At 45.9% G+C, this 17,964-nt stretch overlaps 1 protein-coding gene across 2 annotated transcripts in view; it reads left to right on the top strand.

The window, feature by feature from the left end:
• TRABD2A (TraB domain containing 2A) overlaps positions 1-17,964 on the top strand; it is a 57,004-nt gene that overhangs the window by 1,479 nt on the left and 37,561 nt on the right. For both annotated transcript variants that reach the window (XM_011965637.1, XM_011965643.1), the window contains exon 2: positions 8,907-9,467. In XM_011965637.1, the coding sequence (XP_011821027.1) occupies positions 8,907-9,467 (561 nt within the window). The remainder of the gene's footprint in view (positions 1-8,906; positions 9,468-17,964) is intronic.

Below are 17,964 nucleotides of genomic sequence, written 5' to 3'. Positions count from 1 at the left end.
ACGATGTCTTTCACTTCTGCAAAACCTATTACCAACGGGTAATTATGACGAGTGAGTCAGGATAAGATTTCTCTCCTTTAGAATCTGTCTTTATGAGTCCTTTAGTCCATCGGTTGTCCTACCTTTTGGTCTCAGGACTCCTTTACATTACAAAAAATTATCAAAGAAGCCCGGCATGGTGGCTCACTCCTGTAACCCCAGCACTTTGGAAGGCTAAGGCGATGGATCTCTTGAGCCCAGGAGTTGCAGACCAACCTGGGCAACATGGGGAGACCCTCGCCTCCACAAAAAAAACCAAAAAAAATTTACCAGCGTGGGGACATGTGCCTGCAGTACCAGTTACTCCAGAGGCTGAGGTGGGAGGAAACCTTGAGCCTGGGAGGTGGAGGCTACAGTGAGATGTGATTGCACCGCTGCACTCCAGCTTGGGTAAAAGAGCGAGACCCTATATCCAAAAAAAAAAAAAAAAAAAAAAAGTATTGAAAACCTCAAAGACTTTTACTTTATGTGAATTAATGGAGATATTAATAAAACACAACATAGCACACATTCCATTAGCCATCAGAGCAGTGACCTCATTACACACGTGTAGCCTCCAGCAAATTCTACAGTACCTTGTGAGAAAATGACGGTGAAAGGAAAATATTTTAGTTTTGTGAAAACAATTTTGACCTTATAGACTCCCTGAAAGGCTCTTCGGCACACCCACAGGTCCTTGGACCATACTTTGAGAATCGCTGTTCTAGTCTGTGGGCAAACTCTGTCTTACCCCCTGCGGAACTGGGAAGGCCAATCAGTGGCACACATGCTGTATGTCTGACCTACATGCTGTAAGGGCATTGTGGTTGGGTCCCTCAGTGCGTTGGGGTCTTGAGATTCTAGAGGGGAAGTCCTGGGATCCAGTCTCCAATCCAGTGCAGCAGCCCTTATAGGAGTCTGCGGGATTGTAGGCTTGAGAGCTGGTTTGGTTTTCATGGTTGGTTAATCATTAGAGAGGTCTTCTGAGCCCAAATTGGCCCCTAGACACTGCAGGGTTTACCCTGAGCACCACGCAGGTTGAGTCTCTTTTCTTATCATAACAGAACTCTTAGTATTCTTTCCTATTCCTGCCTAACGTCTTTTTTTTTTAAAATTTATTTTATTTTATTTTATTTTTTTTGAGTGTTGCTCTGTCACCCAGGCTAGAGTGCAGTGGCATGATCTTGGCTCACTGCAACCTCAGCCTCCCCGTTTCAAGTGATTCTTCTGCCTTAGCCTCCTGAGTTGCTGGGATTACAGCCGTCCACCACTTGCACCTGGCTAATTTTTATATTTTTAGTAGAGATGGGATTTCACCATCTTGACCAGGCTGGTCTCGAACTCCTGACCTCATGATTGACCCGCCTTGGCCTCCCAAAGTGCTGGGATTATAGTTGTGAGCCATCGTGCCTGGCCTGATGCCTTTTATACTTGCTCTTTCTTCCCCCTGGAAAGTTCTCCCCTCATTTATCCACAGGTTTGCTCCCTTACCTCCATCTGGCTTTGGCTCAAGTGTCTCTCAATGGTTTCTTCCTGATTACTCTCGTAAAGGTGATATCAACCGCTGCCACCACTACCATCTGCCTTCCCTGCTTTATTTTTATTTATAGCACTTAATCACCATCTGATAAAAAATTTTGTTTATTGCTACCCCTTCCCCTGAGTCATCTTCATAATAGGGATTTTTGTCTGTTTTATTTGCCTCTGCATCCCCAGTATCCAGAAGAACGCCTGGCCATAGCAGATGCTCAACAAATATTTGTTGAATGAAAAGGAAAATGTAAAGCCAGCTTCATTGTGGCTGGTCTGCTGAAGAGTAATCTTGGAAAAGTGCAGTTATTGCAGGTCCGGTGATGCTAGGATGGGAGGAGCTGAGGGGGTGCTGGGTGTTATGGAGTTAGCTTGCAATGCACAGTTGTCATTTTGCCTTGTTCTTTTTCATTGGATGGACTACACAGGTGTCTGTTAAAATCTCAGTTTGATTCAGAAGCTTGTAGCTTCTATGTCTCAGTCACCCATGGCTATGTTTTCTCTCTCTTTTTTCTTTTCTTTTTTTTGAGACAGAGTCCTGCTCTGTCACCCAGGATGGAGTGCAGTGTTGTGATCATAGCGCACTGTAACCTTGAACTCCAGGCCTCAAATGGTCTTCCTGCCTCAGCTTCCCAAAGTCTTGGGATTGCAGGCATGAGCCACCATGCCCGGCTGTCTTTTCCTTCTGGGAACAGTTGTAACAAGGTAGAAGGGACATGTTAATAGTGGTTCAGTTGTATTTTCTTTTAAACCATCCTAATGTTAAAATCTATGGCTTCTTCTAATTGCCATGTATTTTAACAGTGAAATGGAGTAGTGAAGGTTTTTTTCCTGTTTTTTTTTTTGTTTGTTTTTTTGTAGAGATAAATAGCCCTACCCTGAGGATATCCGTATGAGAGAGGCAGAGGCAGTTGCACCAGTACAGTAAGTGCAAGGGTCCAGGGGCTCGCCAGTGGGCAAGGTAAGGTAAAGAAGAGTCTTGAGGACTCTTCTTTCAGCCTGTGCCCTGCCGAAGACGTGTCTGGTGGGGCAGGATCAGTGTTCGACAGGAATGGTTATTGATGCACACAGTGGGAGTCTGGGTGCCCTGCTTGTCAGAACAGAACTGTAGGCATTGAAGAAGTTGTACATGGTAAGATTCATTTCTTTAAAAAAACTCTTTTTGAGCTCCTATGTAGTAGTATATGGCAAGTATTTCAGTATTTGGGAACATGAAGGTGAATAAGATATAGCCCTTGGCATAAAAAAAACAGAAAAGCCCCTGACTTGTGTTAACTTGAAAAGAGAAGATGGGAAAGGTGGCACCTGAGGATGTAACAAGGTCAGTGTGGCATTTACCTGGGCAATCATCTGGGATCGGGAAGGTGAGCTGGACAGAGCCTTTCTAGATTTGGAGTCAGGTGGCACTCCTGAGCAACAATGCAACTAGCAGGGTATTAACTGAAAAAACATATGACTCTGAATAACAAGTAAAGTCTATTGCATGTTAAGGCTGCATAAATATGGTGTTTAAAAGCCTGGACTCAGGAGCCAGCCTACCTGTCCACCACTTAGCACAGGACCTATTTTTGCTCCCACCATACCACTCAAACTATTCTTGTCTGGGTCCCTAGTGACTTCAGTGGTGCTCAATCCAGAGGTCAGTTCTCAAATTCTTGATTTATTTGGCCTACCATTCACATTTAACCCACTTGCTTACTTTCTGCTCCTTGAAGTACTTTCTTCAAGCGGCCTCCTACTCTTCTGATTTTCCCAGCAACCTTGCTGGCCACTTCTCATTCTCCCTTGCTAGCTGCTCTTCTTTCCCCAGACTTATTAGGGTGAGAGGGCCCTGAGTCTATTCCTAGACCTTTTCTCCTGTGGACATCCTGTTGCAGACCTTATCTAGTCCCATGGCTTTAAAGACCATCTACGTGGTGATGATGCCCTCATCTTTATCTCTGGCCCAGGCCTCTCCCAAGCTCCAGACTTACATATTCACCTACCAGCTGGACCTTGGCACTAGGTTGTGTGCTTGACATGTCAACTGCACAGATCCAAAACCAAATTTCTGACCTTCCCCTGGAAATGATAACCTCATCCTTTCATCAGCAAGTTCTGTTTTTTCTTTTTTCTTTTTTTTAAATTTTGAGATAGGGTCTCACTCTGTTGCCCAGGCTGGAGTGCAGTGGCGCGATCATAGCTCACTGCAGCCTCATCCTCCCAGGCTCAAACCATCTTCCTACCTCAACCTCCTAAGTAACTGGGACCAGAGGCGCCTGCCACCATGCCTGGCTAATTTTTAATTTTTTTGTAGAGACAGGGTCTTGCTATGTTGTCCAGGCTGGTCTCAAACTTTCGGGATCAAGCTTCCCAAAGTGTTGGGATTATAGGCATGAGGCACCGTACTGGCCAGCAAATCCTGTTTTCTAGACTACATCTGGAGTTTGATCATTTCCATCAATCCTGTCACTCCCACTTTGATTATTTTGGTAATGTCCTAACTGACCTACTTGTGTCTGCCCTCATCCCTCTATTCATCCCAGCCTCCAGGGTGATCCTTTGAACACACTGTCAGCTGATGTCACTCCTCTCTCAAAAACCTGGACTAGCTCCCATTTGACTCAGTTGAAAGCCTGAACTCTTCCTGGGGCTTTTCCAGGGGCCCACCGACCCTGCATGGCTTGGCCTTACTCACCTCTCTGACCTCTGCCTCCTGCTTTCCTCTTCAGCTATCCCTTTCAGTCGTGCTGGCCTCTTTGCTGGTCTTCCAGTACATGGAGGCCCTCCCTGCCTCAGGGCCTTTGCACTGCTGTTTCTGCCTTCTGGAGGGAATGCTCTTCTCTTAGATATCCCCTTAGTGGGCCCCTTGTCTCCTTCATGGCAAGGCTTAGATGTCTTTCTAGACAGTGACTTTTCTGGTCCCCCTACTTAAAATCACCCCTGCAACCCTGTGCCACAGTACTCACTGTCCGTTTTCTGGCTTATGTGTTCTTTTTGTGGTTTTTGTTGTCAAATGATCCTTTATAGAAATGTTTTCCTTTGTGCTCCTTAACTAGCTGGGCATTCTGCTGCACCATTGTTGATGTCACCTATGATGTCATGAGTGTGGCAGCCATCAAGATTCAGCCCACAGACTGGGAAGTCCCCAGGATCTCTTTAATGGTTCCAGAGAGTTCTCTGGCTAAAGATTGGTGCTGCATCTGTTGAGCAACGTTGACAACCTAATCAAAAGTGATATTTCCACTGTGTTTAATGTTATCCTGTTTCTTTCTGTCTCTTGGTGGTTCCTTGAAGGCTTCGATGATCTGGGCAGAAGCAGAAGGTACCACCTCAATCTGGGCCTGTCTGTTCTGAGTGGTCAGTTTCCCTGTAGTCCTCAGACCCCTCCAGTCACTGGTTGGCTTGGCAATGTCATCACCAATCTTTTTTGGAGACAGAAGCAGGGGGGCTGATGTTGGGGGCCAGCACAGACGAGGCATTGACTTCACCCCCAGCGCAACTCAGGTGTACGACTTTGATCTCATTAGGGTCCAACTTAGGCGGCATGGTGGAGGCGGCTCGTGGCTGATGAACCCAGATTTGGGAAACCGGAAGAAAGTTACATCTTGGCCTCCTCCAAGATGAAAGACTTCAAGCCGGCTTACATGTTCTCCACAGCAATTAGCACCAACAGGACCCTGTGTGTCCCTCACTGCTGTATTCTCAGTGCCTAGAACAGTGTCTGGCACATGGTAGGCTCAGCAGAAATAATTGTGTTGAATGCAGGCAGTGGGAAAGTCCATGCACAATGTTTGGGTGGAGACTGGCACACAGCGAACAGCTGCTGTTAGCATCGGTACTGTCATTGCACGGCTAGAGGCCAGACATATGTGTGAGTGTGTGTGTGTTTTACATTTAAGCAGTTTTCAGTGAAAAGATCATACAGTGACCTTATTTCTAGACCAGTAATAGTTGAAAAGGCAACAATAAATAAATAATAAAATGAAAATAGATGCATATTGAACAGACTGCTTCTGAAGAGAAATGCAGGTATTTTGAGGTTGGATGGGGGCCTTAGGCAGATTAAGTGTATTGGATTAAAACAAACCAAAACCGAACCAAAGCGAATCCCACCCCTCCATTATCCTGCAGTATGGGTTTGGTTTTCCTGGGAATATGTTTGTTTAACATGATGGTGTCCTGATAGATGAATCAGGTGCCCATGGCTTTAATCATAACATTTCCACTTGCTTGCTGTGTCTCCCAGTTGGAAACCATGTAGAAGTTCTTGGGTAGACTGCCTGGAAGTTGTGCAGTTAGAGCTCTTATATAGGCCAGTGGTCCCCACACATTTCACGAGCCAGACCTCTACATGAACAAATAAACTAAGATTACTCTTCGAAGGCTGCCTCTACCTTTTTGTAGGTAATAATTGTTACCTGTTTACAATTAACCAAAGACATAACTGTCAATCTCAGCTTTTGATTAGCATCTATTACAGTTACCCAGTGTCTTCTACCCTGTTGATCTAATTCTAACCAACAGTGAGACATTTGATTGCTTAATTCGCCTTAGCAGACGTTCTTGGTAGAAGTACAGTTTCCATTTTATTTTTGAAGTATTTAAATAACCCCAGGGACCCTTATTACTGCATAAGAGGATGCCTAGGGGATGGGGACCCTGTAGGTGATTCATCTCTTAATATTACTTCAACAATCAATGGTTTAAAAATTTTTTCTTTTTTCTTTTTTGAGACTGTGTCTTGCTCTGTTGCCCAGGCTGGAATGCAGTGGTGGGATCTCAGCTCACTGAAACCTCTGCCTCCTGGTTCAAGCAATCTCCTAATTCAGCCTCCCAAGTAGAGTAGCTGACACTACAGGCGCGTGCCACCACGCCCAGCTAATTTTTGTATTTTTAGTAGAGGTGGAGTTTCATCATGTTGGATGGGCTCGAACTCCTGACCTCAAGTGATCCACCCTACTCGGTCTCCCAAAGTGCTGGAATTATAGGTGTCAGCCACTATGCTCGGCCTAAAATTTGTTTTTTTGAGATGGAGTCTCGCTCTGTCTCCCAGGCTGGAGTGCAGTGGCGCTATCTCTGCTCACTGCAACCTCCGCCTCCTAGGTTCAAGCAATTCTCCTGCCTCAGCCTCCCAACTAGCTGGGACTACAGGCACCCACCACCACGCCTGGCTAATTTTTTGTATTTTAGTAGAGACGGGATTTTACCATGTTGCCGAGGCTGGTCGTGAACTCCTGAGCCCAGGCAATCCACCTGCCTTGGCCTCCCAAAGTGCTGGGATTACAGGCGTAAGCTACCGTGCCGGGCCAATAAGGTGCCTTTCAATAGAAGCACACATGAAACAAGGCTATGTTTTGATCAGTTGATGAAAATGTTATGAATAGGAACTTAACCTTTTGTTTCCCTTAGGAACAACAGTTTAGTATTTGCTAATTTTGTGTTTGTGGCAACTTTATAAAATATAACTACCATGAATAATGAGAATTGCTTGTAGATTGAAACTTCATAATCCAAGGGAAGCATGTTACTTAAAAGGCTGAAGTCAAACCCTTTAGTAAAGTGAATATGTTCCAAATATTTCTTTCTCCCTCCCTCCCTCCCTCCAGTCCTTCCTTCTCTCTCTCTTTCTTTCTTTTTCTGAGATAAAGTCTCATTCTGTAGCCCAGGTTGAAGCACAGTAGTGCAATCTGCAGCCTCAACCTCCTGGGCTCAAGCAATCTACCTCAGCCTCTTGAGTAGCTGGGACTACAGGCATGCACCACCATGCCTGACTAATTTTGGTATTTTTTGTAGAGACAGGGTTTTGCTGTGTTGCCCAGGCTGGTCTCAGACTCCTGAGCTCAAGTGATCTGCCCGCCTCAGCCTCTAAAGTACTGGAATTACAGGTGTGAGTCACCATGCCCCGCCGAAATATATATATATATATATTTTTTTCTGTAAACCTGGATCTTCACATTTCCAGCTTTCTTGATACATTGTTCTTGTCACTAGTATGTCTGCCACTTACACCTGAATTCCTTGAGCACTGCACTTCTTTGTACAGTGCATCTTAATAAGCAGATATGTTATAAATGCCAGTTGTTGAGGTTGGGAGACACTCAGGGGCCAGGAGTGAAATGGCCTGGCCTCAGATGAACATGCACCACTGCTCAGCATGTGCAACAGCTTGGAGAGAATCTATCCAGCAGAGACCATCCAGATCTCTGCGACCGAACCTGAAGGCTTTGTGAGAGAAAGAAATGCGATCCACGTCCTAAAGGGACGGGAGCAAACTATGAAATCAGGGGCTCATTAGGACTCTAGTTTCATCCTTGGCTGTACGTTGGGATCACCAGGGGAGCTTTAAAAGTAGCATCTCTGTGGCCGGGCGCGGTGGCTTACGCCTGTAATTCCAGCACTTTGGGAGGCTGAGGTGGGCGGATCACAAAGTCAGGAGTTTGAGACCAGCCTGGCCAATATGGTAAAACCCCATCTGTACTAAAAATACAAAAATTAACTGGGTGTGGTGGCGAGCGCCTGTAATCTCAGCTACTCAGGAGGCTGAGGCAGGATAACTGCTTGAATCTGGGAGGCTGAGGTTGCAGTGAAGTGAGTTTGGATTGCACCACACAGCCTGGGCAACAGAGCGAGACTCTGTCTCAAAAAAAACCAAAAAGTAGCATTTCTGAGTTCCACCTCCAGAGATTCTGATGTGATTGGTCTGGGGTGGATCCAGGCATTGGACTTTGAAAAGCTTTGTGGGTGATTCCAGTGCATAGCCAGAGTTGAAGCCTCTGCCTTTGGGGATGTTGGTTTTGAGATCTGAAGGAGCAGGGACCATCCGGTCTGCCTGGGAGACAATGAATGGGCTTCTCAGGTGTCTCTTAGATGGTATCAGGTATATCCTTGGAGGCCCCTGAGACTCACTTCTTTAACTCTTGCCCAGTTCATTGCTAGGGCAGGCATGGCACAAACTCAAAACTGGTGACTGCTATTGCTTTCTCATCTTGGAATCAACATTTTGATTGAAAAGGGGGGTCCCATCCCCTTTTGATTGAAAAGGTGGGTCTCATCCCAGACCAATCAGATCAGAATCTCTGGAGGTAGGACTCAGAGATGCTTCTTTTAAAGCTCCCCTGGTGATCCCAATGTATAGCCAAGGTTGAAACTAGAGTCCTAATGAGTCCCTGATTTCATCCTGATTTCATAATTTGCTCCTGTCTATTTAAGACATGGATTGTCGTGGCAGGTGAATCTACATGGACTCAAAAGTCTAAATTCTAGTTTGATATATTTTCTCTTGAAATGTGACTAATTCATTTCCTCTCACAGGTTCCTGACCTCCCCCCTCTCCTCTCCCCCGTATTATACCTTGATGTTGCCTTTTTTCTTTTCAGCAAAGTGAGTTGAATTCCTTCTTGTGGACCATTAAGCGAGACCCGCCATCTTACTTCTTTGGCACGATCCATGTCCCATACACCCGAGTTTGGGATTTCATCCCCGACAACTCTAAGGAGGCTTTCCTGCAGAGCAGCACTGTGTACTTTGAGTTGGACCTCACAGACCCCTATACGATCTCAGCTCTCACCAGCTGTCAGATGCTGCCACAGGGCAAGAACCTTCAAGATGTGCTCCCCAAGGACATCTACTGCCGCCTCAAGCGCCACCTGGAGTATGTCAAGCTCATGATGCCCTCGTGGATGACCCCAGACCAGCGCGGCAAGGGACTCTACGCAGACTACCTCTTCAATGCCATTGCCGGAAACTGGGAGCGCAAGAGGCCTGTCTGGGTGATGCTTATGGTCAACTCCCTTACTGAAGTGGACATTAAGTCCCGTGGGGTGCCTGTCTTAGACCTGTTCCTTGCCCAGGAGGCTGAGCGGCTGAGGAAACAGACTGGGGCAGTGGAAAAGGTGGAAGAGCAGTGCCATCCATTGAATGGGTTGAACTTTTCACAGGTAAGACTCTCTTTGCATAAAAGACTTGGTGGTGTTTGGTTGTATGGGTGAATCTGCTGAGTTTCAGGGCAGGTGATGCACCACGGGCACAGCTTGTCTAGAAATTGTCTTTGCTCAAAAATGCTTTTCTGGAGGTTAGAAAATAAGCCACGTGGTCAGTTATATCACTTATTTGAGTATTGCCAAGAAAGAAAATCTTGTTTTTTCTTATCATTACAACAAATACTGTGTGCTTGCTGTTTTTTTTTGTTTTTGTTTTTTTTTGAGACAGAGTCTCACTCTGTCACCCAGGCAGGAGTGCAGTGGTGCCATCTCAGCTCACTGCAACCTCTGCCCTCTGGATTCAAGCAATTCTCCTGCCTCAGACTCCCTAGTAGCTGAGATTACAAGTGTGTGCTACCATGCCCAACTACTTTTTGTATTTTTAGTAGAGACAGGGTTTTGCCATATTGGCCAGGCTGGTCTTGAACTCCTGACCTCAAGTGATCCGCCTGCATTGGCCTCCCAAAGTACTGGGATTACAGGTGTGAGCCACTGTGCCCGGCCCACACTGTGTGCTTTTAAATGCATTTTAGTTCAGATCCTTCATTAAAAAGATGCTTTGAGAGGTTGTGGACATGTGGATGCCACACTGGTTGTCACAGGGCATGGCCTGGTTTGAAAATGATACTGGCCATTGCTGTTTTAGGTGACAGCAGTCTCTTTGAGGTCACTACTGTCCCTCTTCAGGGCACTGCCCCAGGACAGTTCCTTTCCTAGGCAGAGTTATGCTCCCCTTACCCATGGTTTAAGGATCCTACCCTAGGGCATTGGAATTTAGGTTAATGTTCAAGAAGTTAGTTCTTCAATTCTTATAAGTAATACTTTATTAAAGTGCTGTGGTTTAGTTGTTTCCATGAAAGTTGTTTAAAGTGCATTAGATACTTCTGGAGACCAGTGGGAGCTTTGCAATATGAAATAAAGTGATCTTGTTTTGTAAATGTTCTCATTGGGTTGCCTTGAGGTTTTGTTCCTCAGAATTTGAGATTACTGTTAATCCAAATAGCTCAGCCTTAGCAGATCTTGACATACTCAACTAAGGTGGTTATTTAAAAGCTGTAAGGACATGTAACAGCCTAAAAATAATGTTCCTGAGTTGATAATGATATCTTTAGGGAATTTATCTTGCTAAAATTCTATAATATTAATAAGTACTCAGATGCTATTCTATATGCTATAGTATTTGTTTGGCACACTAAGATTTATAGATAAGAAAGGATCATTATTAATTGTCTGCATTGATCTCCTGGGAAAAATGTTCTTGCATTATTATGGAAACCCAAAGAGCCAATGTTATAACCTTTTCAATGTCTGCATTTAATATAATATTTTCAAAAAGAAAGGTGCTTTGATTTGAAGGCTTATTGATTTTGACCGAATGGGTTTGAAATTGGTGAGCATTTAAATCTGAGCCAAAGCCTTCTTTCGTACTCCCAATTGGGGAAAAAAAGACTTGGAAGTAAAATATTAGCTCAAGCAATGTATCTCTGAAGGAAGGGGTGCAACACTGTCTCTTAAGATAACATATTTCAGCGTTATTTTAGAGCACAATAATTATAGACTACAGTGTCATGTTGATTTTATAACACATTCTTAGGGTTTATATAGTTGTTTAACATGTATAAACTAATTTCTTGTAAGACCTTGAGGTTAAGCTAGCAAGGTAGAGTTGTTTAAATTTAGGAGGAAAGCCTGACTTGTTCTTAAGAGTCTTTTTTTTCATGTAACTTCCCCGTGTTTCCTTTCTAGAGATAAACAGTAAAATACAACCTGAGTATACAGCTCAATGACTTTTTTTTTTTTTTTTTTTTTGAGACAGTGTCTCACTCTATTGCCCAGGCTGGAGTATAATGGCGCCATCTCAGCTCACTGTAGCCTCTGCCTCCCAGGTTCAAGCGATCTTCCTGTCTGGGATTACAGGCACCTGCCACCACACCTGGCTGATTTTTGTATTTTTAGTAGAGATGGGATTTCACCACGTTGGCCAGGCTGGTCTTGAACTTTTGGCCTCAAGCGATCTTCCTGCCTCAGTCTCCCAAAGTGCTGCGATTACAGGCGTGAGCCACCACGCCTGGCCTCAGTGTATGACTTTCAGCCATCACTTAACTTCTCCGAACTTTAGTTTCCTCATCTTTCCAATGGGATAATAATACTTGCCCTACCATCCTGTTATCAGAAGCAAATAAAAGCAGGAAATTGGAAAGCACTTCATAAATATTATAAGATATAAGCAGAAGGGAGTGAATATACAGTGCCTACTATGAGACAGTCCTCACTGATAATTTTATATTTAACTTTGAAACTTCTCAAGATGAGTGGAATCATTGATTTTGCGTAGGGAAATTGTTTTTCTTCTTGGTTTCCCATAGACAAAGATTTTTTCAAAGAAGTTAAAGGAAAAGAGGACAAAAGCATAAAACAGAAGGGCTAGCAGAGGTTGCAAATAAGAGGCATATGGGCTGAATCCGGCTCGCAGTTCTGTTTTATGTGGTTAGCATATTTTCTTTTCTTTTTTAATAACTAAGTTGACAATATTTAAAAATTGAGAAATATCATATGGAGAACAGCCTGGATTCTCTTGAGCCCTCAGAGGATCTGGAGTACTGGGGCCATGCTCCCACATAGCAGCAGTTGGCTGGACTGAGCACTGGCCGCCCCCTTTAGACGGGGCCAATAGTGTCTTTCCAGTTTGTCCGGGGTCCCCACTCCTCCCTGTTGCCTTTCGCCTAGCCCTCTTGACTTCTTTTAACTCATCTGCCTGGCCCCTGTAGGCCTTGTGGCTCTTGGTTTGTGGGGTGTAGGTCCCTGAATCTAACTGAAGTCTGGCAACAGGACCCTGACATGGATGCCTGGATTTGATCTGGTCATCTCAGGGCAGACATCATCCTTGCCCCTCAGTATCAAATCAAGTTATGACTCCTGTTCTCCTTCACATAAAGTTCATGCCTGCTTGGTACTGCCAGCTGCATTGGCGTTCCCTATGTGAAGAAAGCACATAGCTTGGACCTGGAGGTTCAGCGGAGTGGGCTCAGCAGGGTGGTGTCTCACTTCCCCTCTGTCTGCACAGGTGGGTTCCCCTAGAGAAACGGTCTTACTAAATCCCATCTCCATGTTCATACATCACCAGGCATCTATGGATAGGCTCTAGGCATGGGGAATTGCAATGCCTGCTCTGCGCATCTAAGCATAGGACTCTCCTGTCCACTTCCCCACCAATGGATTGGATGTCATGGTGGGTGGGACGGGAATCTGTGAAAGCTCTGGTCTCCTGCATTGGAATCTGTCCTTTAGGACCCAGTCACATCTTGGCTTGGGCTCTTTTTTGTCATATCCTTAAGTGAACATGAATGTAGCCAACAGTTCTGGAGTTTCCCTCTGCTTTCCACATGCAAAGCCTGCATCTTTAGGCTTTCAACATCCTAAGAGGCAGTTAATTGGATGTAAAAGTCCTTTTGCAAACCCCAGAGTTGATGCTGAGGTCTCATCTGAATTGAGACTGTGCAAAGCGTCACTTCTTTGTTACTGTTTACTCCTGCCAATAGATGGCACTAACATGTTTCATATTTGCCTTTTTGGCTGTCACTCCTTTGTACTTTCCAGTAGGATGGTTACTGCCAGTTCTTGCTCTTCAGTACCCTAACAACTCACTCTCTCTGCTGAAAAGCCCCCCTTTTTCCCCCACAGTGCAACCTTCAATAGTGGTTTGGGCTCAGTGGACATACTTCCAGATTGTATGAAACTGCAATTCTTGAGTTACAGTTTTGGGGTGTTGGAGAAGATGGGGACTTTGTTCTTTGGAGCAAGTTGTCTTTAGTTTGGTCGGTCGCCTAATACAAGAAACAAATGGCTCCAGGATGATTCTCTGGAAAGGTCCAGGGCAGAGTGGAGTGGTGGAGGCAGCCCCGCTCCCCAGGAGCCCTGTGGTCTGGCTGAGGAGGAAGGGCAAATTCCTAGAAGGATGCCACCTCTCTCAGCCTGTGGTTATTAAGGGCTAGGTGGATGCTGGAGGGGTGAGAGCTGGGGAGGTGCTAGCTGGCCTGAGGAAGACTCCTATGGAGGAAGGGGTCAGATTCTTTGAGGATGGGTTGGCCTGCCAGGCCTAAGGGAGAGGATCCCGGGGATACCATATGGTATCTTGTTTTGTACTTTGCAGGTTTCTGCATATTCTTACATCAGTGCCGTGGGTCTTAAGAACAACCCTTGAGGCTAGGAGGTCTCTGTTCCTAGAGGCTAAGGCAAGAGTGTGGGGGGTCAGCCAGCAGAGGTCACTGGGGATGGTTTCCTGCTGGAATAACCTGGGAGAGGCCCATCTGGAGGCAGAGGGTGGGCCGGCCTGGGGTCACAGAAAGAGTTAGTGCAGGACAGGCCTCGGCTCTCAGATCTCCTCTTTCTAATCCAGCTCTGCCTCTGAGTGTCATGTGGGACCCCTGTTGATTTCAGTGGGGATGGCACTAAGTTCAAAAGGTGGAAGAAGAGACCCAGAGCCAGCAAATGAGACACAGGGTTTATTGAGAGGACTGACTTACAGGGTGATCCAGTGGCAGTGGGCTGGACAGGAGAATCCCAATCGCTTGTAAAAAACATGCAGTTGATAAATCACCTTCACTTAACACCTGCTCCTACGTGGCCATCCTCATTTAACTCAAAGCAAAGGGCCTCAATCCCTTGTGTGGTCCATGTTCCACAGGATGGACCAGGGGTTCAGATGTTCCTTATAGATAAGGAATGAATCTCTGGGTTGGCCGCTCCTGGATTCCTTAGCTCGGAACTCTGAACACACATTCTTCTTTTGAAGTTATTGCTGTCAGGTGCACCTATATACACTGAGTGCTGCCAACTGCCACACTTAGAGGAGTAATTGGCTTAGGGATTCTGGCTTCCTCATCATAAATTTCAATAAAAGCAGGAGGTCACATTTTTTAAAAAAATTGACTATGATGCTCATAGATGACTTTTCCACATTTTCCATGACTGATTTGGAAGTTACTTGAAGATGGAGATCCTGACATCCTATTTTTCCTTGATAGTTTTGGTTTAAAATAAAGGCCTAGGAAAAATATGTGAACTCTCTGAAAGAGAACTCTTCCCCTTCTCGTCAGGAGATTGAGACCATCCTGGCTAACACGGTGAAACCCAGTCTCTACTAAAAATACAAAAAATTAGCCAGGTGTGGTGGCAGGTGCCTGTAGTCCCAGCTACTTGGGAGGCTGAGGCAGGAGAATCACTTGAACTCAGAAGGCAGAGGTTGCAGTGAGCCGAGATTGCACCACTGCACTCCAGCCTGGGCATCAGAGTGATATTCCATCTCAAAAAGACAAAAAAAAAAAAAAAAAAAAAAAGATTGAATAGAGCCTTTCTAAGAGCTATGTAATATAGACTTGCCTCTTAAGGTTCACATGAAGTCTAACCTTTTGCGAGCAATTTGCTTTTAATCCCACTCTTTTGCTTTTTTATGTTCTTTCCCAACATTGCGATGTATTATTTCCTGTTCTTAGGCATGGTTGGGCTGAAGTGCTGCAGTTACTGTTGATACCCTGGGAGCCTGACAAATCTATTCCTCGGATAGACCATGTCCTGGCTCTCACATAGGCGTCAATACAGATGTTGTACGTGGACAGTGTCTTCATAAATTAGAAGTCAGGGTGGGTTCTTAGCTCTCTCAGGAGTGTCTTCTGCAGTGTTTTTTTCATGTTGGACATCCCTTTTAGTTTCTGAGTTTTTTGACCAGAGTAGAAAATCAAATCCACTTTGTACCTGAAAGGCTGGCTGTGAAGCTCCTGAGCTCCTAGGCGCAGACTTCAGCTCTGTTTCCCCCGTGGGCACAGGCCTGCTCAGGACTTGAGCTGTCTTTCCTTTTATGGTCACTTTTTATTTGGGACACGTTTCTTAAGAACTCAGTGTAGGCGAGGCACTCTTTCTAATTTTGGGGATTCAAAGACAAAACAAGTGTTGACCCTGCCTTCTCTTGGCTCTGGGCTGCCCCTCTAAAGGCCAAAGTGAACTGAAAAAAAAAAGAATAGGTATTTTTGTACCTATTTTTGTACAGGTACCTGGATGCCACACATACTGCTGGGGTTCTGTCCATGTTGCGGCTGTGTCTGACCCTGCCCAGCTGCTTTTGGGGTCCTAAGAGAGGCACTTCAAGGGGACCGCAGCCTAGTTTCTGCCTCATATCCCTGTCTCCTGCCCTGGTGAGCTACGCTGGCAGGAGAGAGCTCCTTTGAAACCCTAGCAGCCAGCTCTTCCTTAACACCTGCTTGGTGGATCAGCCCAAGGTCACGTCCAGACTTTAGGAATAACTCCCAGCATGTCTCCACGTGAGAAAAAGTGAGAACATGAATTCTCCATCCCTCCTCCAAAGATTACACCTGCCAGGTAGGGGTAGTTGAGGCAGAGTCTACCCCATTTGGGGGAGAGGAAGAAGGACAAGGAGACAGGTGGAACTGGGGCCAAGTTGTTATCTGGGATCCTCCAAGGAGTTGGTTTAGGTGTTGGGGTCAAGGTGCTCCATGGCCCAGGAACAGAGGAAGTGGGGGCTGCCCTGGACCCCGACGTGCTTACTGGTGGTATAGCATCATGTCATGCCACGGGTATTAGGGTGCTTCTTCTCTGTATTCTTTTGCTCTGTCCCTCCTGACACTTTTTGTGCTGTCCTACCTTCCTGAACTCTTCACGAGGCTCTTCCCTTTGCATTCACAGTCATTTAGAGCTTAAAAGGGAGCTTCAGCAAGAGCTGCAGAATCATAAAATGAGGAATCCTAACAGGAGAGACCTCATTAGCCTCACAGTTCTCAGGTGAGAACTGCAGCTCACACTGAATCTCTGCTCTTGCGGGTCCTTTGGGCCGGTGAGGTTGTTTATCGCTGAGCAGAATACAGGCAGGTGGGTTGCTGCTGCCTGACTTTCGGGGAAAGGACAGCTCTGGGATGCTCTGTGCTCTCTGGGGCTTCCGTGCTGTCTGGAGAGGCTGCCGATGGTTGTTGACACAACCCAGGTCCAGAAGTGATTTTGAAATGCTGTAGAGCAGGGGTCCCCAATCCCCAGGCTACAGACGGGTACTGAAGCTTCATCTGTATCTACAGCTGCTCCCCAGCCGTTCCCTATCACTAGCATTACTGCCCGAGCTCCTCCTCCTGTCAGATCAGTGGCTGCATTAGATTCTCATAGGTGCGTGAAGCCTACCGTGAACTGTGCATGCGAGATCTAGGTTGCGTGCTCCTTATGAAAATCTGATGCCTGATGATCTGTCACTGTGCCCCATCACCCCCAAATGGGACTGTCTAGTTGTAGGAAAACAAGCTCAGGGCTCCCATGGATTCTACATTATGGAGAATTGTAGAATTATTTTATTACATATTACAATGTAATAATAATAGAAATAAAGTGCACAATAAATGTCATGTGCTTGAACCATCCCGAAACCCTCCCCCAACAGTACCCCCAACCTGGTCTGTGGAAAAATTGTTTTCCATGAAACTGTACGTGGTGCCAAAAAGGCTGGGGACTGCTGCTGCAGGGTAAAGCCCTATTGGACGGCCCTGTAAATCGATCGCCAGGCTGATGGAAAGTGTTGGCAGACGTCTGAGGCAACTTGTGACTGAATCCAAGCTCGAGGGCCTGATACCTGTCTGAGCACCTCCCCACTGCTCCCACCTCCCTTTCTGGATCCAGGACTTTCAAGATCCTGTCAACCCTTCACATTCCCACCCAGCCCTGGCTCTGCTTCTCAAACGTGGCCAACATCTGGCTTCTGCCAGTGGGTGATCAGGGGATGACCCCATACACCTTCTCCACCTCTCCAACAACCCCCAACACTGACTCTGCTGTTGCTGTGACTGTTCAGAAAGCAGGCGCCATTGCCTATGAGGCAGAGAGGAGAAACTGTGGAGGATGAAAGAGAGAAGGAAATAAGCAGAGAAAAGGAGGTCTAGGAAAGGGATTCGGACAGCCCAAGACTGGAGCTTTTTTCTTGCTTTTCTGGTCCTCTCCCTAGGAGATGACGTAGAAATCACGGTTAAACACCTGTAGTGGACATGAGGGTTTGTATTAATTTGCGAGGGCTGCCATAAACAAAGTACCACCAACTGGGTGGCTTCAACAACAGAAAATGTCTGCCTCACAATTCTAGAGGCTAGAAGTCTGAGAACATGGTTTCATGTTCGGCAAGGCTGGTTTCTTCCAAGGCCTGGATTATGGCCGGCCCTTTTAACTTAAAGGCTCTATCTCCAAATAGTCATTTTCAGAGGTATGGGGGGGCAGGGTGGTTAGGACTTTGACATATGAATTTAAGGGGTACACAGTTCAGCCTGTAACACAGACCCAGGGTAAAGTTGCAAAGTTTGAGCAACTTTGACAGGGAGGAGATTTTGACATGATTTCAAAGCTGTCTGATGTTAGGTGTCCAATCAAAGTGAAAACGTTGTGTAGAAGGTTTTCCACCTTGATGTGTGTGTGGTTG

The sequence above is a fragment of the Mandrillus leucophaeus genome, unplaced genomic scaffold (assembly GCF_000951045.1).
Source record: "Mandrillus leucophaeus isolate KB7577 unplaced genomic scaffold, Mleu.le_1.0 Scaffold1184, whole genome shotgun sequence".
NCBI classification, from domain to species: Eukaryota; Metazoa; Chordata; class Mammalia; order Primates; family Cercopithecidae; genus Mandrillus; species Mandrillus leucophaeus.
The sequence above is the reverse complement of the archived record's forward strand: the minus strand, read 5'-3'. Positions and strand labels throughout refer to the sequence as shown.